The 26,347-nt window shown below is 33.9% G+C and overlaps 1 protein-coding gene and 2 long non-coding RNA genes across 3 annotated transcripts; 2 read left to right on the forward strand and 1 right to left on the reverse strand.

The window, feature by feature from the left end:
• The first annotated feature begins 1,196 nt into the window (after positions 1–1,196).
• On the forward strand, positions 1,197–2,232 carry LOC126889450 (matrix metalloproteinase-18-like). Its single transcript, XM_050657764.1, has one exon. It carries the CDS (start codon positions 1,252–1,254, stop codon positions 2,230–2,232), a length of 981 nt encoding a protein of 326 aa, XP_050513721.1. The 5' UTR covers positions 1,197–1,251.
• Positions 2,233–10,556: 8,324 nt separating this feature from the next.
• Positions 10,557–11,106, reverse strand: LOC126890732 (uncharacterized). Its single transcript, XR_007700434.1, has 2 exons — positions 10,686–11,106; positions 10,557–10,624 (listed from the first exon to the last, which is right to left on the reverse strand). It is a non-coding gene; the product is annotated as an uncharacterized LOC126890732 (long non-coding RNA).
• A 1,052-nt stretch (positions 11,107–12,158) lies between these two features.
• On the forward strand, positions 12,159–12,708 carry LOC126890734 (uncharacterized). The gene is made up of 2 exons (XR_007700436.1): positions 12,159–12,579; positions 12,641–12,708. It is a non-coding gene; the product is annotated as an uncharacterized LOC126890734 (long non-coding RNA).
• The last annotated feature ends 13,639 nt before the right edge of the window (positions 12,709–26,347 follow it).

Below are 26,347 nucleotides of genomic sequence, written 5' to 3' on the forward strand. Positions count from 1 at the left end.
ACGGAGCACTTGGTGCAAAATTGAGCGAATTAGGATTTGCTAGAGATCAAACTGCGATAAGAGATTTTTCTATGCTAATGGCTTTGTTTTAACGTCAATAACAATAAATAAGCATTTACAGTTCAACCAAGTTATCCCTTAGGCCGTTATGGCAATGTACCATGTATCTTTGGAATGGATAATCAGAAATCAATGTGTGACCCATCAAATTAAAGGATTTTGAATGATGAATTACGTTGTGGTGTCTGTTTTAACGCCATGTCATGTATAACGCCCTTTTGACACATTATCGTTTATTATTAGCATTGTATGGTGAATCTCATCGTATGACACCTCAAATTACAGGATTTTGAATGACAAATTACGTTGTGATGTCTGTTTTAACAACATGTCACGTATAACGCCTCTTTGACCCTCTATCTTATATTATTCGCATTATATGTAGAATCTTATCATGTAGCACCTCAAATTACAGGATTTTGAATGACAAATTACGTTATGACGTCTGTTTTAACAACATGTTATGTATAAGACCACTTTGGCACTCTATCATATGTTTTATGGGATTATATATAAATTGATGCTTACACAAATATAGGTTAGTCTATTTTTGTATGTAAACAATGATGGAGGTGTTTTTCATGTGTATGCTACTCCTGCGTTTTATAGCAGCAACCGACGCCTTTTCCGAAGACGATGCTATGAGGTTTTTTCATCAGTATGGGTATATAGAAAATGGTTCTCTAGCAGATTTCAATACAACGCTCCTACATTTCCAAGAACGATATAATTTATATGTTGATGGTACATTAAACGATGATACCATAGCATTAATGCAAAAACCTCGATGCCAAACTGGTGAAAACGATTACTCTCTTACTGGAAAATGGTATAAACATAATCTACGATGGTATTTTCCTCAGGCTGATCGAGCGCACCATATAATTCAAATAGTTGAACGAGCCTTTAAAATGTGGGAAGATGTTTCAAATTTGCATTTTAGCAGAGTAACTCTTCCTGTTCCGACACCAGATATCACTATAACAGCCGTTAAAGGAAAGCATTATTTTCGCTCCAACTGTATGGGTAACCGAGAGTGTGGACAGCAGTTTGATGGTCGTGGTGGAAAATTAGCACATGCATATTTTCCCCTCATTAATGATACTTGCGTAGAAATAAATACATGTAGACTTGGATGAAAAATGGAGTTATAATGTGAACGATACAGATTATGATTCTGCCAATCTCTTTATGGTTATTCTTCACGAAATTGGTCACAGTTTAGGTTTATCGCATAGTAACGATAAGAATTCTGTAATGTATCCCTGGTATTCACATAAATTACTCACTATTACTCAGGATGATATTAACGGTATGGAGGCTTTATACGGACGCAAAAGTACATATATTACTACGCAGCAAACTAGTGCATCAACCCAGGCAACACCGCGAAAAAGTACATCTTATATTCCTACACAGGCTAGTACATCAACTCGATCGCATAAATCGAGGGTGCATACTACAAGACCCCGTCCTATACCAACCGAGATTATACCTCACCAAACAACGAAAACTGCACCGCCTTTTTGTGCTATTGAATATCCTAATATTCTCTTTCTGGCATATGATCCTCAGTTTAAGAACCATCATATGTATATAATACATGACGGATTTGTATGGAAGAATGATCTAAATGGTCACATGGTACCGAATAATCCCGAACATTTGAGTACTTATTTACCTAAACAAATAAGAAATATTTCGTATGTGTTTCAGAACACGGCTGGTAACTTAATTGTTACATCAAATAATACTATGTACTCAGTATCATTTCCCAGCATAACTATTTCAAGAGATATACCTCTGTTTATATTACCACCCCATGCCGAGATAAACGTTGTATTTCAGACTCATACAGGAAAGACATATATATGGTATGACAATACATCATTCATTGAATATGACGACATAATAGACCTAGTCATTAGCAGAGGACTTATAAAGGACATATTCCCTGGAGTACCGACCACCGTTAAATCGGTATTTAAATATATAGATGGACATTTATACTTTCTAGATGGTAGCACGTATTACAAATATAATGAATTTACAAAGAAGATCATCGAAATTGGCAGATGTAATTGGAACTTATTCGGAATTCCTTGTCCAGATGACAGCCTGATTACACAGTTGAAATATTTACTGAATAAAGTTGGCTCTTTTTATACATAACTTTGTAATATATAACATGAAATAAAAACTTATGGGGATGTAGAATTGTCCAAACTAAATGAAATACTTGAAACCAAGTTGTTGTATGCCGCTGATTACATATATGTCCGAGGAGAACAAAAGGCCGAATTTTTAAGCAAGAAATGCCACATTTTTGGAGTTTTTCCCCTTCTTATTGATGTTTGCAAGTTTGATGGTACGCCTCTTGCTACTGGAAACGTTGGTCCTGCTACAAACCCCTGCCACGCTGTTGGACTATTTTCATGCACCGAAAGAAATGTGGATCGTCTACGACACTGGTTTTCTTCTACTGTAATACCGTTGTAATTTTTTTCTATGTATAAATAAATAATTTAGAGATTTTTTTTTTGTTTTTATTTAAACACCTTATTTACTGATCAAGTCTTATATTACATGAAGATTGAAATTTTCTTTTTACAATTTCAAAAATAATTTTTAAAATTAAAATAAATACAGGTGCTAATATTACACAAGACATTGTCTATTTCACTTTTCATATTCTCGCTGTTGGTGTTGTTGCTGGCTCCCATGGTGTAGGCTGAATACGTCTTAACGGATATGTAGCTTGTGGTAGTTTTCTAAAGGCGTAAAGACCTTGCTGCTGCTCTTCAGACCTCCACGTTTGCCCCTCAATATGCAGACTATCGAATTGCCTATTAATTTGTTTTAAATCCTCATATGATTTAATATCTTTATTTAACAGGCTGAGTTTACTTTGAAATTCCATTACCCTATGTATGTACTCGATGGGATTCATACTAGTACTGATCATGTTCTGCGTGAAATGTCTCAATAAATTCCAACTTTGGAGCACACCTCCTGCGTCGAACGTCGTGTAAATGTCACATCATTCACGTTCAAATGTCACGTTATTTTACGTCACGTTATTTTACGTCACGTTATTTTACGTCACGTTATTTTACGTCACGATATTTTACGTCACGTTATTTTACGTCACGTTAGGCACTGTCATGTTCTGTTAGGCATTATACGGAAAAGAAGAAGAAGAATTGACAGTTAATATTGAACGTTGACAAAAGAAGAATTGACAGTTGGCTTCTGTGTCGCCACCGCTTTCATTTGACACCCCATACGTCAAAATCGGACCATTAGCAAAGAAGATATGATAGAGTGCCGTTTTGGCAATTGCGCTGCATGTTTACATTCTCCTGGTTACGTTGTTAATTTCAGAGATAAGATTTCCATGTTTTGCAAAAACAAGACCTTGTGGTTTTAAAAATATGCGATAACATTTACACACAAATAACAACTGTGGTTACGTATTATCAGTTTCTTCATCCGGCCTTTTAGCATTGAGGTTTGTCATATCTTTAGCGGTTTCCTGTTGTTGCAAAAATAGTTTCCTGACAAACATGAAAACAAGACCTTGTGGTTTTAAAAATATGCGATAACATTTACACAAATAACAACTGTGGTTACGTATTATCATCCGACTCCATCCGGCCTTTTAGCATTGTGGCTTGTCATATCTTTAGCGGTTTCCTGTTGTTGCAAAAATAGTTTCCTGACAAACAAGAAAACAAGACCTTGTGGTTTTAAAAATATGCGATAACATTTACACAAATAACAACTGTGGTTACGTATTATCATCCGACTCCATCCGGCCTTTTAGCATTGTGGCTTGTCATATCTTTAGCGGTTTCCTGTTGTTGCAAAAATAACGTCTACATTCTTTCTTATCAACCATACGCATCCGGCATGTTAACAAACAACTTAAAATATTTTTGTAAATATTTCAAAATGTTTGATTTTTCGTAATTTTGTACAAATATTATATTTTCATCTCTATATATGATGATCGTATAGCATTTCACATTTTATACATGTTCAGAATGGCCCATTGTCATGCTCTTCATCCAAGAATGGCCCATTGTCATGTACTTCACCCGAGAATGGTCCATTGTCATGCTCTTCATCCCAGAATGGTCCATTGTCATGTACTTCACCCCAGAATGGTCCATTGTCATAATCTTCATCCCAGAATGGTCCATTGTCATGCTGATGATGATTATATTGCATTTTTATACATGTTAAGCATGGCCCATTGTTATGTACTTCACCCTAGAATGGCCCATTGTCATGATCTTCATCCCAGAATGGTCCATTGTCATGATGATGATTATACATGTTAAGCATGGCCCCATTGTTATGTACTTCACCCTAGAATGGTCCATTGTCATGATCTTCATCCCAGAATGGTCCATTGTCATGATGATGATTATATTGCATTTTTATACATGTTAAGAATGGGCCATTGTCATGATGATGATTATATAGCATTTTTATATACTTTCAGAATGGCCATTGTCATTGCCATGTTGCCTTTTCAAAATCAACAATCTTCTTACGATTCTCTGGTCATTGATGGTCTTTTACTTCTTCTCATGTTCAGAATGGGCCATTGTCATTGCCATGTTGCCTTTTCAAAATCAACAATCTTCTTACGATCCTCTGGTCATTGTTGATCTTTCACTTCTTCTCATGTTCAGAATGGTCCATCGATGCCAAGGACCCTGATGGCTCATCGTGAGCGAGAACCCGCATACCGATTCTGGCTCATCGTGAGCGAGAACCCGCATACCGATTCTGGATCATCGTGAGCGAGAATCCGCATACCGATTCTGGCTCACTTTTTTCCCACGGTGAGCGAGAATCCGCATACCGATTCTGGATCATCGTGAGCGAGAATCCGCATACCGATTCTGGCTCACTTTTTTCCCACGGTGAGCGGGAATCCGCCTTATTTATCTACTGACAAGGGTATAATTTTACAAATTTCGAAAAAATATCCACCATCACCAAAATGTGCTTATTTCGACGGGGAGTTCTTATCAGTTCGCTCAACATATCTATGGCTACTAGATCTAATTTTTGGCCAGATGTTATATTCTTAGGTATGTTTTCATTTTTTAAGTTCCTCGATTTATATTTTTGGCAAACCTCGCATCTTTTCACAATGTCTTTTGCCAACTTATGATCGCCTTTGCAAATATAATTTTCTCGGAATACCAGAAAGCTTTTCCTACTTCCAACGTGTCCATTGTTTCGGTGTATATCAATCAATATTTTGTTAGCCAGTTCGTTTGTAATCACATACAGTTTCCTCCTTTCTTTTTATATAAATTCCATTTTCTTGTATTGCTCTGTTTTTTTCCTGTTCTGCCAGATTCTCTTAGTCTCTCATGACCTCCTCTAATGAATAGATTCCGTCGTCGTCTCTTAGAATGTTCATTCCAACCTGAAATTCCATTTTTTCTTCTTTATTAAAGTATTCGTCTCTGGTGAGAGCATCGGCGACGTATTATCTTTTCCTTTGATATATTTGACTTCAAAATCATATTCTTGTAGTAATAAAATACCGCGGTGTATTCTGTTGTTTACTACTCTATTGTTCATGATGTTAACGAGAGCGGCGTGATCTGTTTCTATGGTGAACTTTGATCCCAATAAATAAAAACGTAGTTTATTCACGCAGAAAAGAATACTGGCAAATTCTAGCTCGGTCGCGCTATATCGTCTTTCGTATGTTTTTGTTACTCTGGACACAAAGCATATTGGAACTTCTATTTCTTCTTGTATTTGGGATAACACCCCTGCAAACTTATTCATCGAAGCGTCTGTTCGTAAAATAAACGGTGCTGTGTATATCGGATAGTATATCTTACTTCCACTTGCAAATTCTGTCTTAAGATTTTGAAATGCTTCTTCCTGCTCTTTGCCCCATTTCCATCTCTCATTTTTCTTTAAAAGACCTATCAATGGCAGTTCCTTTTGGCTGATGTCTGGAATGAGCTTAAAATAGTTTATCATTCCCAAAAATCCTCTCAGTGTTTTTAAATTTGTTGGACGTAAGTATTCTTTTATGATCTTGACTCTCTCTTCGTCTAGGCTTATGCCTTGCCTGTCTAGTTTGAAACCTAAGTAAATCACGTATTTTTGAAAGAACTTGCATTTTCCTATGTTTAATTTTAAACCTGCTTTATCTAGTTCTTTGAGAACTATCTTTATGTGATTCATATGGCTAGACATATCATGGGAATAAACCAACAAGTCATCGATATAATGTAAAACAAAATCACCGTGTTTATTTAAAATCGTGTGCAATGCCCTTACCAAAGCCGCGCATGCACTTTGTAAACCAAATGGCACTACCCTAAACCTATATACCACTCCGTCGATAGAAAAAGCAGTATAATCCCTACATTCATTTGCTAAAGGAATTAACCAGAAACTATGTTTTAAGTCCAATTTGGTAAAAAAACTAGATCCTGTGATTCTACCAAAAATTGAGTCTATATTCAACGGGGCCTCGTATTGGGGCACTGTACATGAATTCAAATTACGTGCAGCTAAACAAATCCTTATGTCCCCATTACTTTTTTTAACAATAACTACTGGATTTATGTATTGTGAATCACATCTTTCAATTATTTTATCCCTCAACATGTTATCTATTTCTTGACCTACATCTTTTCTATATTTAAATGGAATAGGATATGTCTTCGAGCGGAAATTAGATAAGTTTTTCATTTTAATCGTGTGTTCGTATTTTGTCGCTGCTCTATTTTCTTTGTTGATTAATCCCGTATGTCTTGCCAGTAATTTTTTTAAGTCATACGTCATTTCTTCTCCACAAACTATTGATGTCTCTTCTTCACTTTCGAAATTCCTTGTCGTTGTACACATATTGAACTCCAATTCTCTCTCTTCCTTCTCCGATTCTTCTTCTTCAAAAACTACAGCTTCTTCCTCATCCAATATTTCAACTTCCTTTTCCGTCATGTTTGTACCCACCTTTTGCGGCGCAGTATTGACATTCTGATCATCTTTTTTTCCTTTAAACCTTCTTCCATTATGTCCTCTCCAAATTTTATATATTTGTTTGCAAAATTAATTTTCGTTCCATACTTATCCAATTCATCCACTCCAATGACAATATCATACTTCATGTCCTCAATTATAAAACAATTTATCAAATATTTTTTATTTTTAAATCTCAATGTCAAAACAATAGCCTCATTCGTAGTCGAAATTTTTTTTGAATTAGCACTCACTAACCTTATTCGAGAAATAATATACCTTTGGGAATCTAGTCCTATTGTTTATTAACTAATGATACCTCTGAACCAGTGTCCAAAAGTATATCAACCTTTTTATTTTTAATATACCCCTGTACCATAACCAAATTATTGCGCACGTATTCAATCTCTTTTCCCGCTAAAGTGATAAATTCCCTAGGGTGAATATATATTCCTGAATTAAATTTTATCCCTGTTTTTAGTGAGTGCCCTCCTGAAAAGACGACCCTGCTCTATTGATTTCTACCTTCACATTGTCCATTTCTTGGTGTCTTTGTTCATTTTCTCCTTCTCTAATGAAACTTAGGCTGTTTATTTCTCTGTTCTGTTCTCTTCCTTGTCCATTGTTGTTGTTATATTGGTTTCCTCTATTAAAATTTTCCCGATCTGCATTTGGCTGATATGGTTGATTGTTATAATTTCTCCCATTGTTTTGAAATCTATTTTGATGATATCCATTTCTATTCTGTTCATATCTATTTTGGTTAAAATTGTTTGTATATCTTTGTCCCTCATTATCCTTATGTCCATTGTATCGGTAAGGATTTTCATTACGAGATTGTCTGTAGTTATTTGTGCGGTTTGTTTGGTTGTTCCCATTGTTTTCCGTTTGTCTACCGGTCCTTCTTTCTTTTCTTCGAGCCTCTCTTACAATTAAGAACTGGCATAAACTGTCCATGTCCCTATATCCTTGCAAGGTGACATAGTCTTCCATTGTATTGTCAAAATGTCTAGCTATCAATTCAACTAGCTGTTCTTCCGAATAAATATAATTTAAATATTGCCCACTGGCGTATACTTGCAATGCATATTTCTCTTCGGATATTCCTAGTTTCTCATCACATTTTGTAGTTCACTTTCACGACCATCTGTTTCTCTTTTCCCCAATAATATCTCAAAAATTTTCTTTCAAATTCTTCCCAATCTTGCAACTCATTTTGCTTACTCTCGAACCATAATGCTGCTCCATCATTCAAATGATTCCTTATCATATCCTTAGCCTCTTCAAAATCTTCATATCCTTGTTTTTTTTATTTTTAAGCATCCTAATAAACGGGACTGGGTGTTGTTTCTTTATATCCCCGCCAAATTGGACCTTATTTTCTGCTCCATTGTGTATAATTACTTGTCTTCTTTCTCCAGTATTATGTTGTGTTTTTACTTCCAATAGTTTCTTATCCAATTTTTTAAATCTATCCTCTATTTCCTCTTCTCTACCTTCTACATGTTTCTCAAAATTATGTAGTTTTTTGGTAAGTTTTTCTAAATTTTGGCTAATTTCCTTTGTTTTCTGCTCTACTTCATGTTAAACCTGCTGTAAATACATTTGTACCTCCTCTTTATGCTGTTCTACTCTCTGCTCCATTTGCTTAAAACCTAGATCTTGTCGTTTACTGTTTTCGTCTATACTTTTTTTTAATTTTTCTGCTTGTCTTCTACTGTTCTCTTCCTGCCTTTGACTGTTATCATTTAATTTTTTATTATTTCTTCTGTCTGTATCTGTAGCATTTGTAATATCCTATCCATTGTTGACATTTCTGTGCTACTCTCCTTGATTGTTGTTTCTGTAATACTAATTTCTTCGTCTACATTTTCTATTCCTTCCTCGCTATAACGTTCTTATGTTTCCTTTTGTTTTTTGTTGAGTCTTGTCTCCATTTTCTTTCCTTTTTCTGGACTTAACAATGTGAACGTACAAACTAACCGAACTATTATCTTTGCCTATTCCACAAAAATGTTGATCAAATAAAAATATCTAGTTATGTAAAAAATTGTTCCAAGATTATTTAAAGCGAAAAAGGTTTGAATAATAAAAATCAAAAATACTTGGTTGAAATTTGGCAGAGAGAAGAAATTTGAAAAATCCTGTAAGAAATTATATATTTTCCAGTACACTTTGTCTGGGTATTGGTGTTTCTGCTTTTGCCTCACACGCTTGGGCGACAATATTGTTTTGATTCTACTTATTGATATCTACTTTGATTGGGCTAGCTCAAATTAATAAATTTATCTCAAGGTTTTACATCATCCAATCGCAGAAATGCAAAACCAATACTCAGAAAAAACTCATGGAAAAATAAAAATCAAAAAAAATTAAAATATAACCGTATATTAAAGAAAAATTAATTATACCAAAAAAATATTAAAACACAAATTTTTAATAATAGAGTAAACTGAAAAAAAAACAGACAATCTATGAAATGCTTGTGCAAAATAATGAAAACAAATCTGAAAAATAACGCAAATTATTTTGAAATCGAAATTACCCAGTATGAATACAACTTGAATTATAACTACCTAGTAAACAAAAGTCCATTTAAAAATCACGAAAAAGTTTATATGAAAGTTTATGTCCTACTTCACTGGAGTCTTTACGTATAGGTCGATGCAACCAAATGAAACCAAAAGCGTGGCAAACAGAGACTATTTACGGAGAGAATAATGTATATGTTTGGATACCTTCGTACAGCTGTGTTCACTTGACACTGAATTTACTTTTGACTTTTAAAATAACATTTTACTTTGTACTTTTATATACGGGTGCCTATAAGGCTTTTTTATTAACGAAGACCGACATTCTTGTTACTTATTCTTCAACAGTACCTTCTATTTCAGCTCTCTAAAACACACCCTGACTCTCGTTCTTTTCTTGTCAAAAAAAATTAAAATTTCTGACATCCTTCAAACTATATCCTCCCTTCAGTTACATTCGTCCAAACAAATATCCTTACTACGTCATATATCAACGCCTCCAAACGCTTTTGCTGCTAATTGTTCGTAGAAACACTGTCTATTGAATGTAACCGCACTGTTAACATGATAAACGCATTTGTCCAAAATTCATAGAATTATTTTAACATTATGAAAAGAAAAACTAATACCTTACAATACAATACTGGGTAATTGAAATCGGTATCTAATTTACAGGGTGAATGAAAACATTAAATAATCAAAAAAAATTATTTTAACTTAATACAAATTATCATACAATTAGATAATTAGATTTTCTTCTTTTTCCTCTCTGCTGTTCTTTATCTATGACAATATATATATATATATATATATATATATATATATATATATATATATATATATATATACCCAAAAGAGGATAACGGGTACTAGTAAATATTCTTAGAAGGAAGAGATAACACTGGGAGATACCCTTTTTATTACTGAGGAAGCAAAATAAAACTCGGGTGCTTCGTAGGATGTGCCTTTTTATTAATGGTCTAAGCTTTCGTCTATGCTTATAGACTTCATCAGAGTAACTAAAAAATATAGAACAAACAATGACTGATGGAACTTACTATAAATTATAACAAAACTCACCCAAATAATAGCAAAATACTCAGGGATTTGGGTGGAAGACAAAGAAACTAGTAACAATGTACATGTATATACACAACATATTTTTAAAATTCATAATAGATCTAAGTATATACAAACAACACCTAACCAACAATTTTATTCGAAATACATGGTTGTTTAAAACGATATAATTAATTAGCAATTACCAACGGTGTAATGACACTAGTTCTATGAAATAGCGGGATAATTTAAAATACATATTATGAAAACGATAAATAGTACAATGTTACAAACAATTAAACGTAAATATTACAAACAAATAAATAACATTAGATTTAAAAGATTAAAAATTTCAAAACAGGTAAATAAAAACTTAAAATTATTATTAAAACAGCGCTGATAAGGCCAACAAAAATGCAGATAACAACATTTTTTAATTATAATGAAGATGTGGTATTTTTATGTTAGATTTTGTGTTTTGGAACTATATTACAATAGTTAAAAATCTAAACTATATCACTCACATATATGGCCGGCAATTTTTTGGTTCCCGAAATATTTTGTTTAAGCAGGAACGTATAGATGGTGCTTAAATTATCCACATCCTTTTTGTGATTGATGGAATTTTTGGCGTTGTAAATGTAACACATCTCAAGTATTTTTCGCTGGAAATCTTTATCAGATGCATCCAAGATGAATGCATCATTATAAAGAACTCTGTGGTCTTTACTATTGACATGAATGCTGAGACTTGTAGATTGCGGTTTAAGTTTGCAATCACTTTTATGAAGGGACAATCTTTTGTTTAATCGTTGGCCGGTTTGACCAATATACACTAAGCCACATTCACATGGGATGCCATATACTACGTTGCACCGTTGTAAGGTAGGTGTAGGATCTTTTAGTCGGCTATAAAACAAGTTGAGTGTTTTTAGGTTGTATAAAGTGGATTCAATATAAAAGTGTTTCGTGGATTTAATATAAAAATAGCTACATACAACCTAAAAACACTCAACTTGTTTTATAGCCGACTAAAAGATCCTACACCTACCTTACAACGGTGCAACGTAGTATATGGCATCCCATGTGAATGTGGCTTAGTGTATATTGGTCAAACCGGCCAACGATTAAACAAAAGATTGTCCCTTCATAAAAGTGATTGCAAACTTAAACCGCAATCTACAAGTCTCAGCATTCGTGTCAATAGTAAAGACCACAGAGTTCTTTATAATGATGCATTCATCTTGGATGCATCTGATAAAGATTTCCAGCGAAAAATACTTGAGATGTGTTACATTTACAACGCCAAAAATTCCATCAATCACAAAAAGGATGTGGATAATTTAAGCACCATCTATACGTTCCTGCTTAAACAAAATATTTCGGGAACCAAAAAATTGCCGGCCATACATGTGAGTGATATAGTTTAGATTTTTAACTATTGTAATATAGTTCCAAAACACAAAATCTAACATAAAAATACCACATCTTCATTATAATTAAAAAATGTTGTTATCTGCATTTTTGTTGGCCTTATCAGCGCTGTTTTAATAATAATTTTAAGTTTTTATTTACCTGTTTTGAAATTTTTAATCTTTTAAATCTAATGTTATTTATTTGTTTGTAATATTTACGTTTAATTGTTTGTAACATTGTACTATTTATCGTTTTCATAATATGTATTTTAAATTATCCCGCTATTTCATAGAACTAGTGTCATTACACCGTTGGTAATTGCTAATTAATTATATCGTTTTAAACAACCATGTATTTCGAATAAAATTGTTGGTTAGGTGTTGTTTGTATATACTTAGATCTATTATGAATTTTAAAAATATGTTGTGTATATACATGTACATTGTTACTAGTTTCTTTGTCTTCCACCCAAATCCCTGAGTATTTTGCTATTATTTGGGTGAGTTTTGTTATAATTTATAGTAAGTTCCATCAGTCATTGTTTGTTCTATATTTTTTAGTTACTCTGATGAAGTCTATAAGCATAGACGAAAGCTTAGACCATTAATAAAAAGGCACATCCTACGAAGCACCCGAGTTTTATTTTGCTTCCTCAGTAATAAAAAGGGTATCTCCCATTGTTATCTCTTCCTTCTAAGAATATATATATATATATATATATATATATATATATATATATATATATATATATATATATATATATATACATCCCGCTATCATTATGTCATCTTTTCATGTTGCAGTCATTTGGCATCACCAAGAAATACTATCATTTTCGAATTTTAATTCGTGTATGTTTGTTGAGCGCATTTTTTAACGCCCTGTATCGTTCTCAGTTTTCTAAAATTTTAATTTTAAAAATTTAAATTATATACAAAAATTTTTACACTTCATAACCATTTTGACTTCCACCACATAAAAATGTGTATTTCCCATCATTTTGCCGCTTTTCGACGTTGCCACGAGTTAAAAATACCGATCTTTTGAGGACAGGTAGAAAAGGTCTATTGTAAACTTAGAGGATGGAATATTTTGGTAAAATATTCCATCCTCTCAGATTATAAACTACATAAAAGGTAGGTTCTTTACCTGTTCAGCTGGATTACCAAGCAAGGGTCTAAATATTTTACGAGTTGAATTGTGTTTATTTGATTTCATCTGTTAAATTAAAATTTCTCATACCGACTTAAAATATTTGTTTGAAAAATTCATTTTATATTTTCGTTTAATTTACTTAGGGTTTTTGGTCAGAATTTTGAAGAAACGCTTGGTTTGACATAAAATTTGGGACACGTACCTATAGCTAATATGTTAAAGAAAAAAAGTGATATTGTGCCGATATGTGCTTTTGATCTGGAGGTGAGTTTCGTCGGTTATAGGGTATGAAAACAAATACGTTCAAATAAGTCCGGAATTGGATAAACTGACTAATTCTAAGCAACTTCTATTTTATAGCGTTTTTCACTAAGTTCATACTTTTAGAGATATTTGCGAGTGAATATGTTCATTTTTCAACAAAAAAAAAAACGTTTTTATACGGTTTTTCGCAAATAACTCAAAAAGTAGGTACTTTATTGAAAAAAAATTAGCAAATAGTAAATATAGCTTATAAAAAAGTGAAAAAATGGTATATGTGTCAGGTCTGTAGACCCAGTAGAAGCAGAGTTATTGCTAAGCTTTGTTTTAAAACCAAGAGGAGTAGGTAAACTAAATGGCAGATTCACACCCAAGAAAGTCACTAGAAATATCATCAGATAAATCTTCTTTTTTGGTTGATCATATCGGCCTTTGACGGTAATCTTGACTAAAAATCTAAAAATAAAAGGAAGAACGCAGAAAATACAAAAATTGCTGATAAAATAAATAAACTGACCTATGAAATGCCAATAGTGTCAAAATTTGATATGAGTAAAATTGCCTGAGGTTGTACCAATTACAAACAAGGTGTACGGCGCGGGAAATTTGAATGACTCCTCTTGTTTAAAAACAGACTATAGTGAAAAATAAGCTCTTATATCTCAAATTCCAAATCGAATATTTTAACGTGAAATAAAAAAAATGAAACACTTTTCTGGGAAAACTTATTACAACTTTCTTAAAGTGTTTAAGAAAACGTTTATTTTTATTTTTTTTTTAAGTTTCCAGCAGCAAGAGTAAGCAGGTTACGCTCAAAATACAGTTGTTCCTTTTTTTTTGGTTAAAAATATTCTAAAAACTCCCTCTAATTAACAGCCCAAATGGAATTAATCGTTACCACTTCACAAGTAACTTTATGTATTGTTTGTGTTTGTAAGTTTCATCAGTTCAAAGTGCTTATTTGTGGAAAAATTTGGTTTTAAAGTAAATTTTTTTAAATCTTTAATTTTGAAAAAAAGACTTTTGTCAAAATAACTTAAAAATTATTAGTGATACCAAATATCTTAAAGAGTAAAAAATGTAGGTGTTGCTTTTTTAAATATTTGGAATTTTTTGATTTTCTGGAAGACAAAAATTGGTTAAGATATGGCTGTTCAAAATTTGCATATACATACTCGTGACTAGTGATTCGTTCGAGGCCTTTCAACAAAACCCCTTTCAAAAATAAGCATTTTGAACCAATGCAACTTACAGATCATATACAGGGTTTCCCCGAAAATAGTGCGTTCCTTAAAGGTATAGATAGAAAGCACAATGTAGAGCAAAAAAGTCTTATAACATTTTATTCTAAATTCAGCCGTTTGACCAAAAAACGAAAATACATTTTGATATGCAAATTGATACTCAATTAGTAAATAAACAAGGGGTCCCATTAGATTAAATTTCACAGTCACAGGTTCTTCTACGCCATGTTGCCAGGTCATATAAATTTATGAAAATAAAAATTTACTCTTATGGAGAACAACGTAATTTTTGTTGAAACGGTTAACTTTAGGAAAAAATGTTACAACACCTTTTTGTTCTAAATTGTGTATTATATCCACACCTTAAAGGAACGCACTATTTTCGGAGACACCCTGTATAAACAATACATTTATCTAAAGTAACGTGTGAAGCGGTAACAATTAATTTTCATGACTTTCTTTTGCCAAAAAAAAGGGAACGATTTTATTTTCAGCGTAACTTGCTTACTTTTCACGCTAGAAACTGTTTTAAAAACACCAAAAAAAATTTTTTTTAAACACTTTAAAAGAGTTATGATGAGTGTTTCCCGAAAAGTGCTTTATTTTTTTGGTTATTTTACGTTGAAATATTCGATTTGGTATTTGACGAATAAGAACCTATTTTTCATTAGCTGCAACCCTGCTTCTACTGGGTCTACAGACCTTATACTGACACCTCTTTTTCATAAGCTATATTATTGCTAGGAATATTTTCTTCGATAAAATATGTACATACTTACTTTTTGAGTTATTTGCGAAAATCCGTCCAAAACGTGTTTTTCTATGAAAAATAAACATATTCACTCGCACATACCTCGAAAAGTATTGACCTAAAACTATTATAGAACAAAATTTGCTTAGAATTAGAATTAGTCAGTTTATCCACTTCCGGACTTATTTTGCACGTATGTTTTTTCACCTCCAAGAAGGGGTGAAAGTCACATCCAGGACAAGAGAACATATCGGCATAATCTCACTTTTTTCTTTGGCATTTTAGCTACGTGTGTGCCAAATTTTATGTCAATCCAAGCGGTTCTTTAAAATCTGGAGGTTTTGCGATATTTTATCGTGAGTGAATGGAATAATAATTATTACAACGGCAATTATTGCCGTTGTCACTTTTAGATAAGAAGTCATTATCACAATGATATAGTCAGGTTAACTGAATTGTATAATTATTGTTTTTATCATTAAATGTGAAAACCTAGAATTATCCATGTCTGTCCGTCAATAAACACAACTCGTCTATTAGTAGGACAGAAAGAATGACAAATAAGGTGTCAAATGAAAGCCTATAACCAAAATATGATATTACATGTGAGAAGTTTGACCTCGGACTGCCTGTTCCAGAGTTGCAACCGAAAGCACTGTTTTAAATTCGTCGAAATAGTACAAACTATTGGTCAACACGACTAAGAAAGACCAGAACAAATACATACTTCCGGTTTCATGCCTGTCTGTTCGTCCATATCTGTAGGTGAACAAAATTCATCCGTCATATCAGCTGACAAAAAGTTACACGAAGGGTTCAAATATCGACTGCCGGTTCAACTTCCGGTCACTTTTTGTGAAAAATTAGAACTTACGATGTCCAATTGCTTGTTACAATTTTTTTTTATAAGTGTTCTACTCTATCTATTCTGACTTTTCATTAACTTACTTAGATCACATATAATTTAATACAGTTTTGATGTCAGGGTCTTCAAAATTTATGTGGTGAGTTCCGGTATGTGATGAATGAAAAACGACTCCATAAGCAGAAGAAAAAAGTGTTCTCAAGACCTAAGACAATACATCGACTCACAAGAGCGTTGTGACAGTAGCAAAAATTCGAGTTGGGGTTCTAATTACTTTCTCATGCGGCTTACTCTCCTGACTTGGCCCCCTCCGATTATTAAGAGTTCCCAAATCTGAAGAAATGATGGGCGAGTCACAAAGTTTCACAAAAAAGCGAATATTTCGCGAAATGAACGTCAGATCGAAAAACTAAAAAATGCGTGTTCAATATTTTTCAAAAGTCTATCGAATGATACCAAAAACGAACCCCCACGGAAAGGGGTGAGGAGTAAATTAAAAATTTTAAATACGAACCCTGCGATATTTCGCGAAATGAACATCAGAGTGCCAGTGTGTGCTTTTTTTCTGGGGATGAGTACCACCCCCTTCTCGAGTGTGAAAAAATATAGGTCCAAATAAGTCCGTAAGTGGATAAACTAATTAAATTCCTTGTAACTTTTGTTTTTAGATGGTTTTTCGCAAATAAATCAAAAAGTAAGTATTTGATCGAAAAACTATTCCTAGCAAATATAAAGCTTATAAAACAGTAAAAAAATGATGTATGTATGAAGTCTGGACACACAATAAAAACAGAGTTGGAGCTAATCAAAAGTTGGTTCTTATTCGTCAAATTCCAAATCGACTAGTTCAACGTAAAATGTCCAAAAAATAACGCACTTTTCGGGGAAAACCCGCCACAAATTTTTTAAAGAGTTTAAAAAAAGTTTTATTTTTGTTATATAAAAAGTATCTATTCTATCACCATCAGCATCAAAAGTAGACCGGGCAGTATCGTCGCCCCCGCTAGCGAAATTATTCCGATTCGATTTTTTTGCACAAACTTACTCAAAAAGAGGTCCTTATAACATATCCAAAGGGTGCCGGGCGGTGCATTGGTCGAAAAATTGTTTAAAAAATTTTTTTGAAACAAATTCACAAAAACAATTTTTTCATTTCGAACAATTTTTTTTAGATAACTTGTGTCATTCTGGGCAAAAAAGGTGTCTTGCCATTTTTGTTTAAAATTGATTGTTGTCGAGTTATATGCGATTAAAAATTTGAAAAATGCGAAAATGGCCATTTTTACGTCTTAATAACTCGATTAAAAGTTATTATTATGAAATTAAAAAGTGAGCAGATCAAGTTTCAAACCCTTGCTTCAAGGTCCTTAAGAGATTTTTGTCATTATTTTATTACAAAGCTGTTATTTTTAATTATTAATAATTAGCGCTATAGTCCCGGATTTATCGTCGCCCCTGTTAGTGAAATTATTCCGATTCGATTTTTTTGCACAAACTTACTCAAAAAGAGGTCCTTATAACATATTCACAAGGTGCCGTGGTCGAAAAATTGTTTAAACAATTTTTTAAACAAATCCACAAAAATAATTTTTTCACTTTGAACAATTTTTTTTTAGATAATTTTGGACATTCTGAACAAAAAAGGTCTCTTGTCAATTTTCTGTAAAATTGATTGTTGTCGAGTTATACGCGATTTAAAACCTGAAAAATGCGAAAATGGCCATATAACTCGACAAAAATCAATTTTAGAGAAAAATCTCAAGATACCTTTTTTGCTCAGAATAACCCAACTTATCTAAAAAATCGTTCGTAATGAAAAAATTATTTTTGTGAATTTGTTTAAAAAATTTTTTAAGGTGATACAGTAGCGATCAACAGGTAGCCAAAACGCGTTCCAAGATTGCGGCTGTAATTTTGAATATTTTTTCAAGATATTTGGCACACGTATCCGTAATATAATAAAGAATGGCGGTACAGAGCCCAATTTGAAAAATATATTAGGTAATATTTGAAAATTATTCTGTAATTAAATACAATATTAAAAAAACGAGCCTGTACCGCCATTAAGAAGAACAAAAAAATACACTTTCTTCAAATAAACTTTTTTATCCGATGCCTAGATTTTGTGTCATTTTGGAACTACTAAAATGTTTTATTTCATTAGTCCAAAACAAAATTTAAATTTTTTAATTCGACAAAATATTTCCACGCACAGGCTGTGGTCTGTATTAATTCGAGAACCAAGAGAGACAGCTCATTAACCGCCTTTCATTTTTTCTTAGAAAATAAACGATCTCTACACAAAGTACTTATAGGATAATACGCCGCCGTTATGAAATGATTGTAGGATGTTAAAATGACGAAGGATGTTTTACCCGGAAATCCGAATTTTATATACTTTTGTTATATTTAATACCCTAATAGCACACGACGTTCTTTGGACGTCCAAAATAGGTCAAATTTTGGTCCTAACGTCCATGGACCATAAACGGACGTCCTTTGGACGTCCGACGCTGGACGTACTTCGGGTGTACTAAATATGTACGTCCTTTGGACGTCCGGCGTTGGACGTCCGGCGTTGGACGTCCTTCAGGTGGACTAAATATGTACGTACTTTGGACGTCCGGCGTTGGACGTCCTTCGGGTGGACTAAATATGTACGTCCTTCGGACGTCCGGTGTTGGACGTCCTTCGGGTGGAATAAATATGAACGTCCTTTGGACGTCCGTACTCGGACGAAATACGGACCTTTTCCAATCGTCCATATTGGACATATTCTACCAATAAGGGGATTAAACAGCAAAATTATTTAATAAAATATTAACTTAATTATGTTAATAAAATAGTTTAAATGGAAAAGATTATAAATCATATTTAATTCAAAACTGTATATGTAGTTTAATATCTAATACATGTTTTTGTTTTTATGTAAAGTGTGAAAATCTGATCGGTAAATTATTCGTTATGTCCACTCTACATCAACAATAAATTGAACAAGAAATTGACTAAGTTATTCAAGGCCAAATTTGACGAGTACAAAATGTATGATTTGTAAAAGAAAATGAAGGAATTTGATGAAATAGAACAATTGGATATGTTTTATTTTGTCAAATTTCTTTATTTTCTGTTTATTCACGGCAAAATTGGAAGTAGAATTGTGTTTTGTATAAGCCAAATTTGACCTTGAATAACTTGTCGTCAATTTCTTGTTCAATTATTGTTGATGTAAAGTGGACTTTATAATGTTTTATTATTCCCGTTACCAAGATGATAGAAGTTTGGTGGTTAATTCTAATAAGCAAAAATATAATTTTTATCAATGTATCCTTACTACAGATGAATATTGAGAGCATCTTTTTGAAGTTGAGCGTACGTGTGCCCAAAATAGGTCCAGTTTTAGTCCTAATGCGGATGGAATATAAATGAACGTCCTTCGGACGTCCGACGTTGGACGTACTTACGTGTTGAATAAATATGAACGTCCTTTGGACGTCCATTGGACGTCCGTGCTCGGACGTCCGTTGGACATTGACATCGATCCGTGAGCGTCATCTGCAAAGAAGAAAATCACAAGCCAGGACAACCAATCCAAATAGTGAGTGTTTCAAACTTTTGTGTTGTGTTGTCAAAAGTTTATTTAATTATTTATGTTTTTCCTTACATACTTACATATTTTTTCAAGCTTTTTGGTATATTTTTCATATTTTTTACTATATTTCGATTAAAAAATTCTTCGCAGTTTTATCCTAATCAACATCATCATCATTCTATCCAAAAAGGCAAATCGCCAAAATCGCAATTTTATCATAATATGATATGTATATTTGCATTTTACCACATTTTTTCGATGTTTTGAAACATTTTTGTATATCTTTTGTGTATCTATCTATATTTTGTATATCACCCCTCCTCGGGGTGAAACTCACCCCCCAAATTCACATACTAATTTGTAAGTACACATACTTTGTAAGTATGGAATAAAGGTTGCTTAATATTAATCAGTTTATCGAAGTCCGGACTTATTTTGAACGTTTTTCACCCCAGAGAAAGAGTGAAACTCACCCCAGGGCAATAGCACACATTGGCACAATATCACTTTTTTTCTTTGGCATGTTAGCTATGCGTATGCCAAATTTCATGTCAATCCTTTAAAATTTACAGCAAAAACCATCAAAGAATGTAGTAATACTTGTTTTCATGAAGTCGGTGATAGAGTTTGACAAATCTTTATGGTTGTTAAATATCTTTTAATTTGTGTATTCGATTTTTAAAGGTAGGTACTATATACGTCCATTTGGCACAATAAAAAATAACCTTCGACCGGTACATATTGCTTGTATCGATGCTCGGTGCATTGTTCAGTCATAAATTTTACCTGTCCCTATAGCGTCGGCCGTCGGTCGGGTCCTATTGTAAATTATTATAATAATAGTCCGTCTCGGTATTTTATTATTTCTGTCATAAGTATCTCTGTGGAAATGCAAATGCTGCTTGTAACATCCCAAAAACCAGCTCTACTATTAATTGTACTCGTATAAATAAGTGTATAATATGTACCTACCTACTTATTTATTGTATTCATTTATAGACCTGGATCCCGCGTAATAAAAAAAGTTGATTAACAGCAAGCTGAAAATTTGTTAATAGCTTCACGGTGTCTAGTCATACAAACTTTGATGTACGGGAATACTGGAACCGGGGAAGTTTTAATTGTGGAACAGGTTAAAAACTTGGAACATCAGACTACCGAAAACGTTCCATGTATTTTGTCGGACAGAACTTCCAATTGATTTGTTCCCATTTCATTAAACTCTTATGCAAAAATCAGACTGCGTACCAGTCTACTTTTATTCCCTTAATATTTTTACTTAAAAAAAGTGTACTACAATCATCTCGCTAAACTTAATATAACAGTTTTCGAGATAAACCCATTTTAAATCTGCGATATAACATAATTTTTTGCATAATATTGTAGTTAAATCCGAAAAATCAACTTAAAACCATAATAATAATTGTGCCAATTCTCATTTATGTCATTTATATTTTTGGAGATTTTTATGGTTTATAAGTTATTTTTCGAGTTTAGCGAGACGAATGTAGTATATATTTTTTAAGTAATAATATTAAGAGAATAAAAGTTTTGATTCGAAAAGTATATGTAATGTAGAGTTCCCTCAGCGATGTGATATAATATTATTACAGTATAGCTCCCCGTGCATGACAAGCTTATGGAGGTAGCCCATATAGCCTAGGCTATAATATTATTAAAAAAATCACTTAGATGGGACAATGGCTTTAGGAAATTCGAGACATCAAAAATGGCCCATTTTTAAGGTGGTGCGTTAATTTCTTGGAGAAATGTAATTATAATTTAATGTAAATAATCTAATATCCAATAATTGTAAATTAATATAAGATGTAATATAAGTTCCTTAAAAAATATATTTTTTATTTCCCACAATACATTCTCCACAGGTATAAATATCGTCTCTAGACGTCCACCGAACGTCCTCCCAGGACGTTAGATGGATGATCGGCAGCAATACATTGGACCAAACTGGGACGTCCTATGAAGGCCCAATTGACGTCCACCGAACGTCCCTTCGGACGTTAGGTGGACCTCCATTGGGCGTTTGGCAACGTGGAATTTGGACCAAAATTGGACGTCCTGTTAAGGTCCAATTCACGTCCCCTAAGACGTCCGATTAAGATCCAATTTACTCCGATTAAGGTCCAATTTACGTCCAATTAAGGTCCCATTTACGTCCGATTAAGGTCCAATTTACGTCCGATTAAAGTCCAATTTACGTCCGATTAAGGTTCAATTTACGTCCGATTAAGGTCCAATTTACGTCCGATTAGGGTCCAATTTACGTCCCCTAGGACGTCCGATTAAGGTCCAATTTACGTCCGATTAAGATCCAATATATGTCCCCTCGGACATTAGATGGACGTCCAATGGACGTTCGGTAGCGCGACATTTGGACCAAAATAGGACGTATAAAGGACGTTCCTCGGACGAAAACGGACGTCCAATGGACGTCCCTAAAGTCCGTGAAGGACGTCCATTGGACGTCCTTGTGCTATTAGGGTAGGTACCTACCTATAATTCTGGTGATTTTTTAAATCCTCTATTGTTAAGAGAATTTACATCTTTAGCCAAAGTTTTACGATTTTCTAACGGAAATTAACAAGTTATTTTAAATACGCACCAATTATCGATGTTGAAATGAGTTTTTCAAGTTATAAAAATATTTTGTCTGATCAAAGAATATGTTTCCTCGTAAAGAATTTGGAAAAACACATTGTAGTGAATTATAATCTAAGATATATTTATAGTGATATTGTTGTTTTATTTTAAATAGGTAACTATTGGTAGCAGTTTTTGTAAAAACTGTGAATAAATTGCATATATAAAAAATGATTTTATTTGAAAAATAATAAATAAGATTACTAAATAAGACAGAAAATTTGTGGTTTCCCGAAATGCGCATTTTTTGAATTTTTGTGCATATCTTGCGCATATTTCGTAATTTTTTACCGCATATATATGCGAATATTTCATCAAAATTGATCGCATATAAATCCGCTCCCTAGTCATTGTATTCTGTTGGCTGATTCCAATGATTTGAGCCGCCGTACGACACGTTGGGACCAATGGGAGTGAAGATACGTAACTAATACCTATCAAGAGGTTTACTCAAACTTCTTTTCTGTACTTATACCTACCACTCGGTATAAGTACAAAAAAGAAGTTTGTGTAAACCTTTGCACAACTGTGTAAATATTAAAGAAAAATCTAAAATATTAAAAAAAAATAGTGGAATCCGTTAATCTGTTCTCGAAAAAATTAGCTATGAAAATGAGCATAATTTTCTATATCCCTAACTTTTGACGAGCAGTTTAGCTTAAATGGGGAAAAGCGGTAAGCTTAGACCAAACACCAGTAGGAGGCATTCAATTAATTGAGGAAAAAAAATTAAATGGATAACAATATTCATTTCAGTTATAGAAAAGGCATTGCCCCGCTAGAATGGTTGAAATCACAAGTAACAATTAATAGTCCTACAAAAAAGACAGGCGCTTGAAAGTGATAAGACCATTGAACAATAAGCCTGCGAACTGCCTTTTAAACACATTCTTAAAAATAATCCATAACACAATTAAAAAAAGGTTTGTTAAGAAATTCTTTTATAGACTTCAGAAATTCAACAACTTCTCCTGATTATGTTTAAAAAACGTACGGAATGCACTAAATGAAAAAAAGAAGAAAAAGATTTATCATACCGTTATACTCTAATATATTCTTACGTTGAATATTTGATGCTTCCCTGTAGAGTATAAAACGGACAGTTGTGTTTTTCCCGTGAGCTGCCTTGTTTAGTCTTCTTTGTCGTTCTATTCGTTAAATCCTATCCTCTCAAGTCACAGCGTCAGAAAGCAGTGGGTATATGCAGTGAACGGGAGGCCTATGTCGAGCAGTGAACGTTGGGGCCCTTTCGCGTTTATCATATGTAGAGAAGTCGCTTGTCAAAAACTGGACGTATGTAATCGTATTCTATTTGTTAAATACTCTCACCTAATATGTCATACCATGTGTGTTAATCCATTTTATTTCTACAATTTTAAAGTGTTATTACATGCCGTCATTTTCATTTGTCTACACCATCTTATTCTGCCAGTTAAATCCCATCATTTCAGACGCTGTACGTCACGATTGAACCAATAGAACCGTAGATACAAGACTAAGGCCCTTTTGACATGATGCTGTAATTGATTTTCATACGTCATTGTATTATATTAGTCAAATCCAGTTATTTTAGGTGCTGTACGCCACGATTGGACCAATAGGAGCGAAGATACGTAAATAAGGCCCTTTTGACATATTGCTGTATTTGATTTTTCTGTGTCATTGTATTCTGTTCATTAAACCCTACCATTTGAGCTGCTGTACGTCACAATTGGACCAATAGGACTAGATATACATAACTAGGGCCCTTTTGACTTGTTGCTGTATTTGATTTTTCTGTGTCATTGTATTTTATTTGTCAAGTCCTATTATTTGAGATGCCGTACGTCACGATTGGTCTTATAGGACCAAAGATACGCGACTAAGGCCCTTTTGACATGAGGTTGTATTTTATTTTTCTCTCATTGTATTCTGTTTGTCAAATCCTATCATTTGAGGTGCTATACATCACGATTGGACCAACAGGACCGAAGATACATAACTAAGGCCCTTTTGACATATTGCTTGTTTGATTTTTCTTTGTCATTGTCTTCTATGATGTCTAAGGCATATCTCTGATATGCCCTATTTTTAAATTGGACTTCGTAAGTCCTAGGTTTTCACCCACAAGCTTTTATTTGACACCTCATTTGTCATTCTACCCGGTATAATGGCGGAGGAGTTATATTGGCGGTCGTACGGACCGACAGAAAGAGTACCCAGCTCAAATATCTCACCTTTAGTACCATCCTTGGATTATAAGCTTTCATTTGACACCTCATTTATTATTATAGCTGGTATAATGATAGAGGAGTTACATTCGCGGTCGGACGGACCCACCGACAGACCGCCTAGGTCAAATATCTCACCTTTAGTACCATCCTTGTATTACCAGCTTACATTTGACACCTTATTTGTCGTTCTACTTGGTATAATGACGGAGAAGTTATATTCGCGGTCGTACGGACCGACAGAAAGATTGTCTAGGCCAAATATCTCACTTTTAGTACCATCCTTGGATTATAAGCTTTCATTTGACACCTTATTTATCATTCTACTTGGTATAAAGACGCAGAAGTTATAGTCGCGGTCGTACGGACCGGCGGAAAGACAGCTTAGGTCAAATCGCTCACCTGTAGTACCATCATTGGATTATCAGCTTTCATTTGACACCTCATTTGTCATTCTACTTGGTATAAAGACGCAGAAGTTATAGTCGCGGTCGTACGGACCGGCGGAAAGACAGCCTAGGTCAAATCGCTCACCTGTAGTACTATCATTGGATTATCAGCTTTCATTTGACACCTCATTTGTCATTCTACCTGGTATAACGACGGAGAGGTTATATGCGCGGTCGTACGGACCGACGGAAAGACAGCCTGGGTCAAATATCTCACCTTTAGTACCATCCTTGGAATATAAGCTTTCATTTGACACCTCATTTGTCATTCTACCTGGTATAATGACGGAGAAGTTATATTCGCGGTCGTACGGACCGACATAAAGATTGCCTAGGCCAAATATCTCACCTTTAGTACCATCCTTGGATTATGAGCTTTCATTTGACACCTCATTTATCATTCTACCTGGTATAATGATTGAGGAGTTATACTCGCGGTCGGACGGACCGACGGACAGACCATGTAGGTCAAATATCTCACCTTTAGTACCATCCTTGGAATATCAGCCTTCATTTGACACCTCATTTCTCATTCTACATGGTATAATGACGGAGGAGTTATATTCCCGGTCGTACGGACCGTCGGAAAGACAGCCTAGGTCAAATATCTCACGTTTATTACCATCCTTGGAATATAAGCTTTCATTTGACATCTCATTTGTCATTCTACCTGGTATAATGATGGAGGAGTTATATTGGCGGTCGGAGGGACCGGCGCACAGATCGCCTAAGTTAAATATCTCACCTTTAGTACCATCCTTGTATTATAAGCTTTCTTTTGACACCTCATTTGTCATTCTACCTGGTATAATGACGGAGGAGTTATATTTGCGGTCGGAGGGACCGACGGAAAGACAGCCTAGGTCAAATATCTCACCGTTAGTACCATCCTTGGATTATATGCTTTCATTTGACACCTCATTTGTCATTCTACCTGGTATAATGATGGAGGAGTTATATTCGCGGTCGTAAAGACCGACAGACAGACCGCCAAGGTCAAATATCTCACGTTTATTACCATCCTTGGAATATAAGCTTTCATTTGACATCTCATTTGTCATTCTACCTGGTATAATGATGGA

This window comes from Diabrotica virgifera, chromosome 8 (genome assembly GCF_917563875.1).
Source record: "Diabrotica virgifera virgifera chromosome 8, PGI_DIABVI_V3a".
Taxonomy (NCBI): domain Eukaryota; kingdom Metazoa; phylum Arthropoda; class Insecta; order Coleoptera; family Chrysomelidae; genus Diabrotica; species Diabrotica virgifera.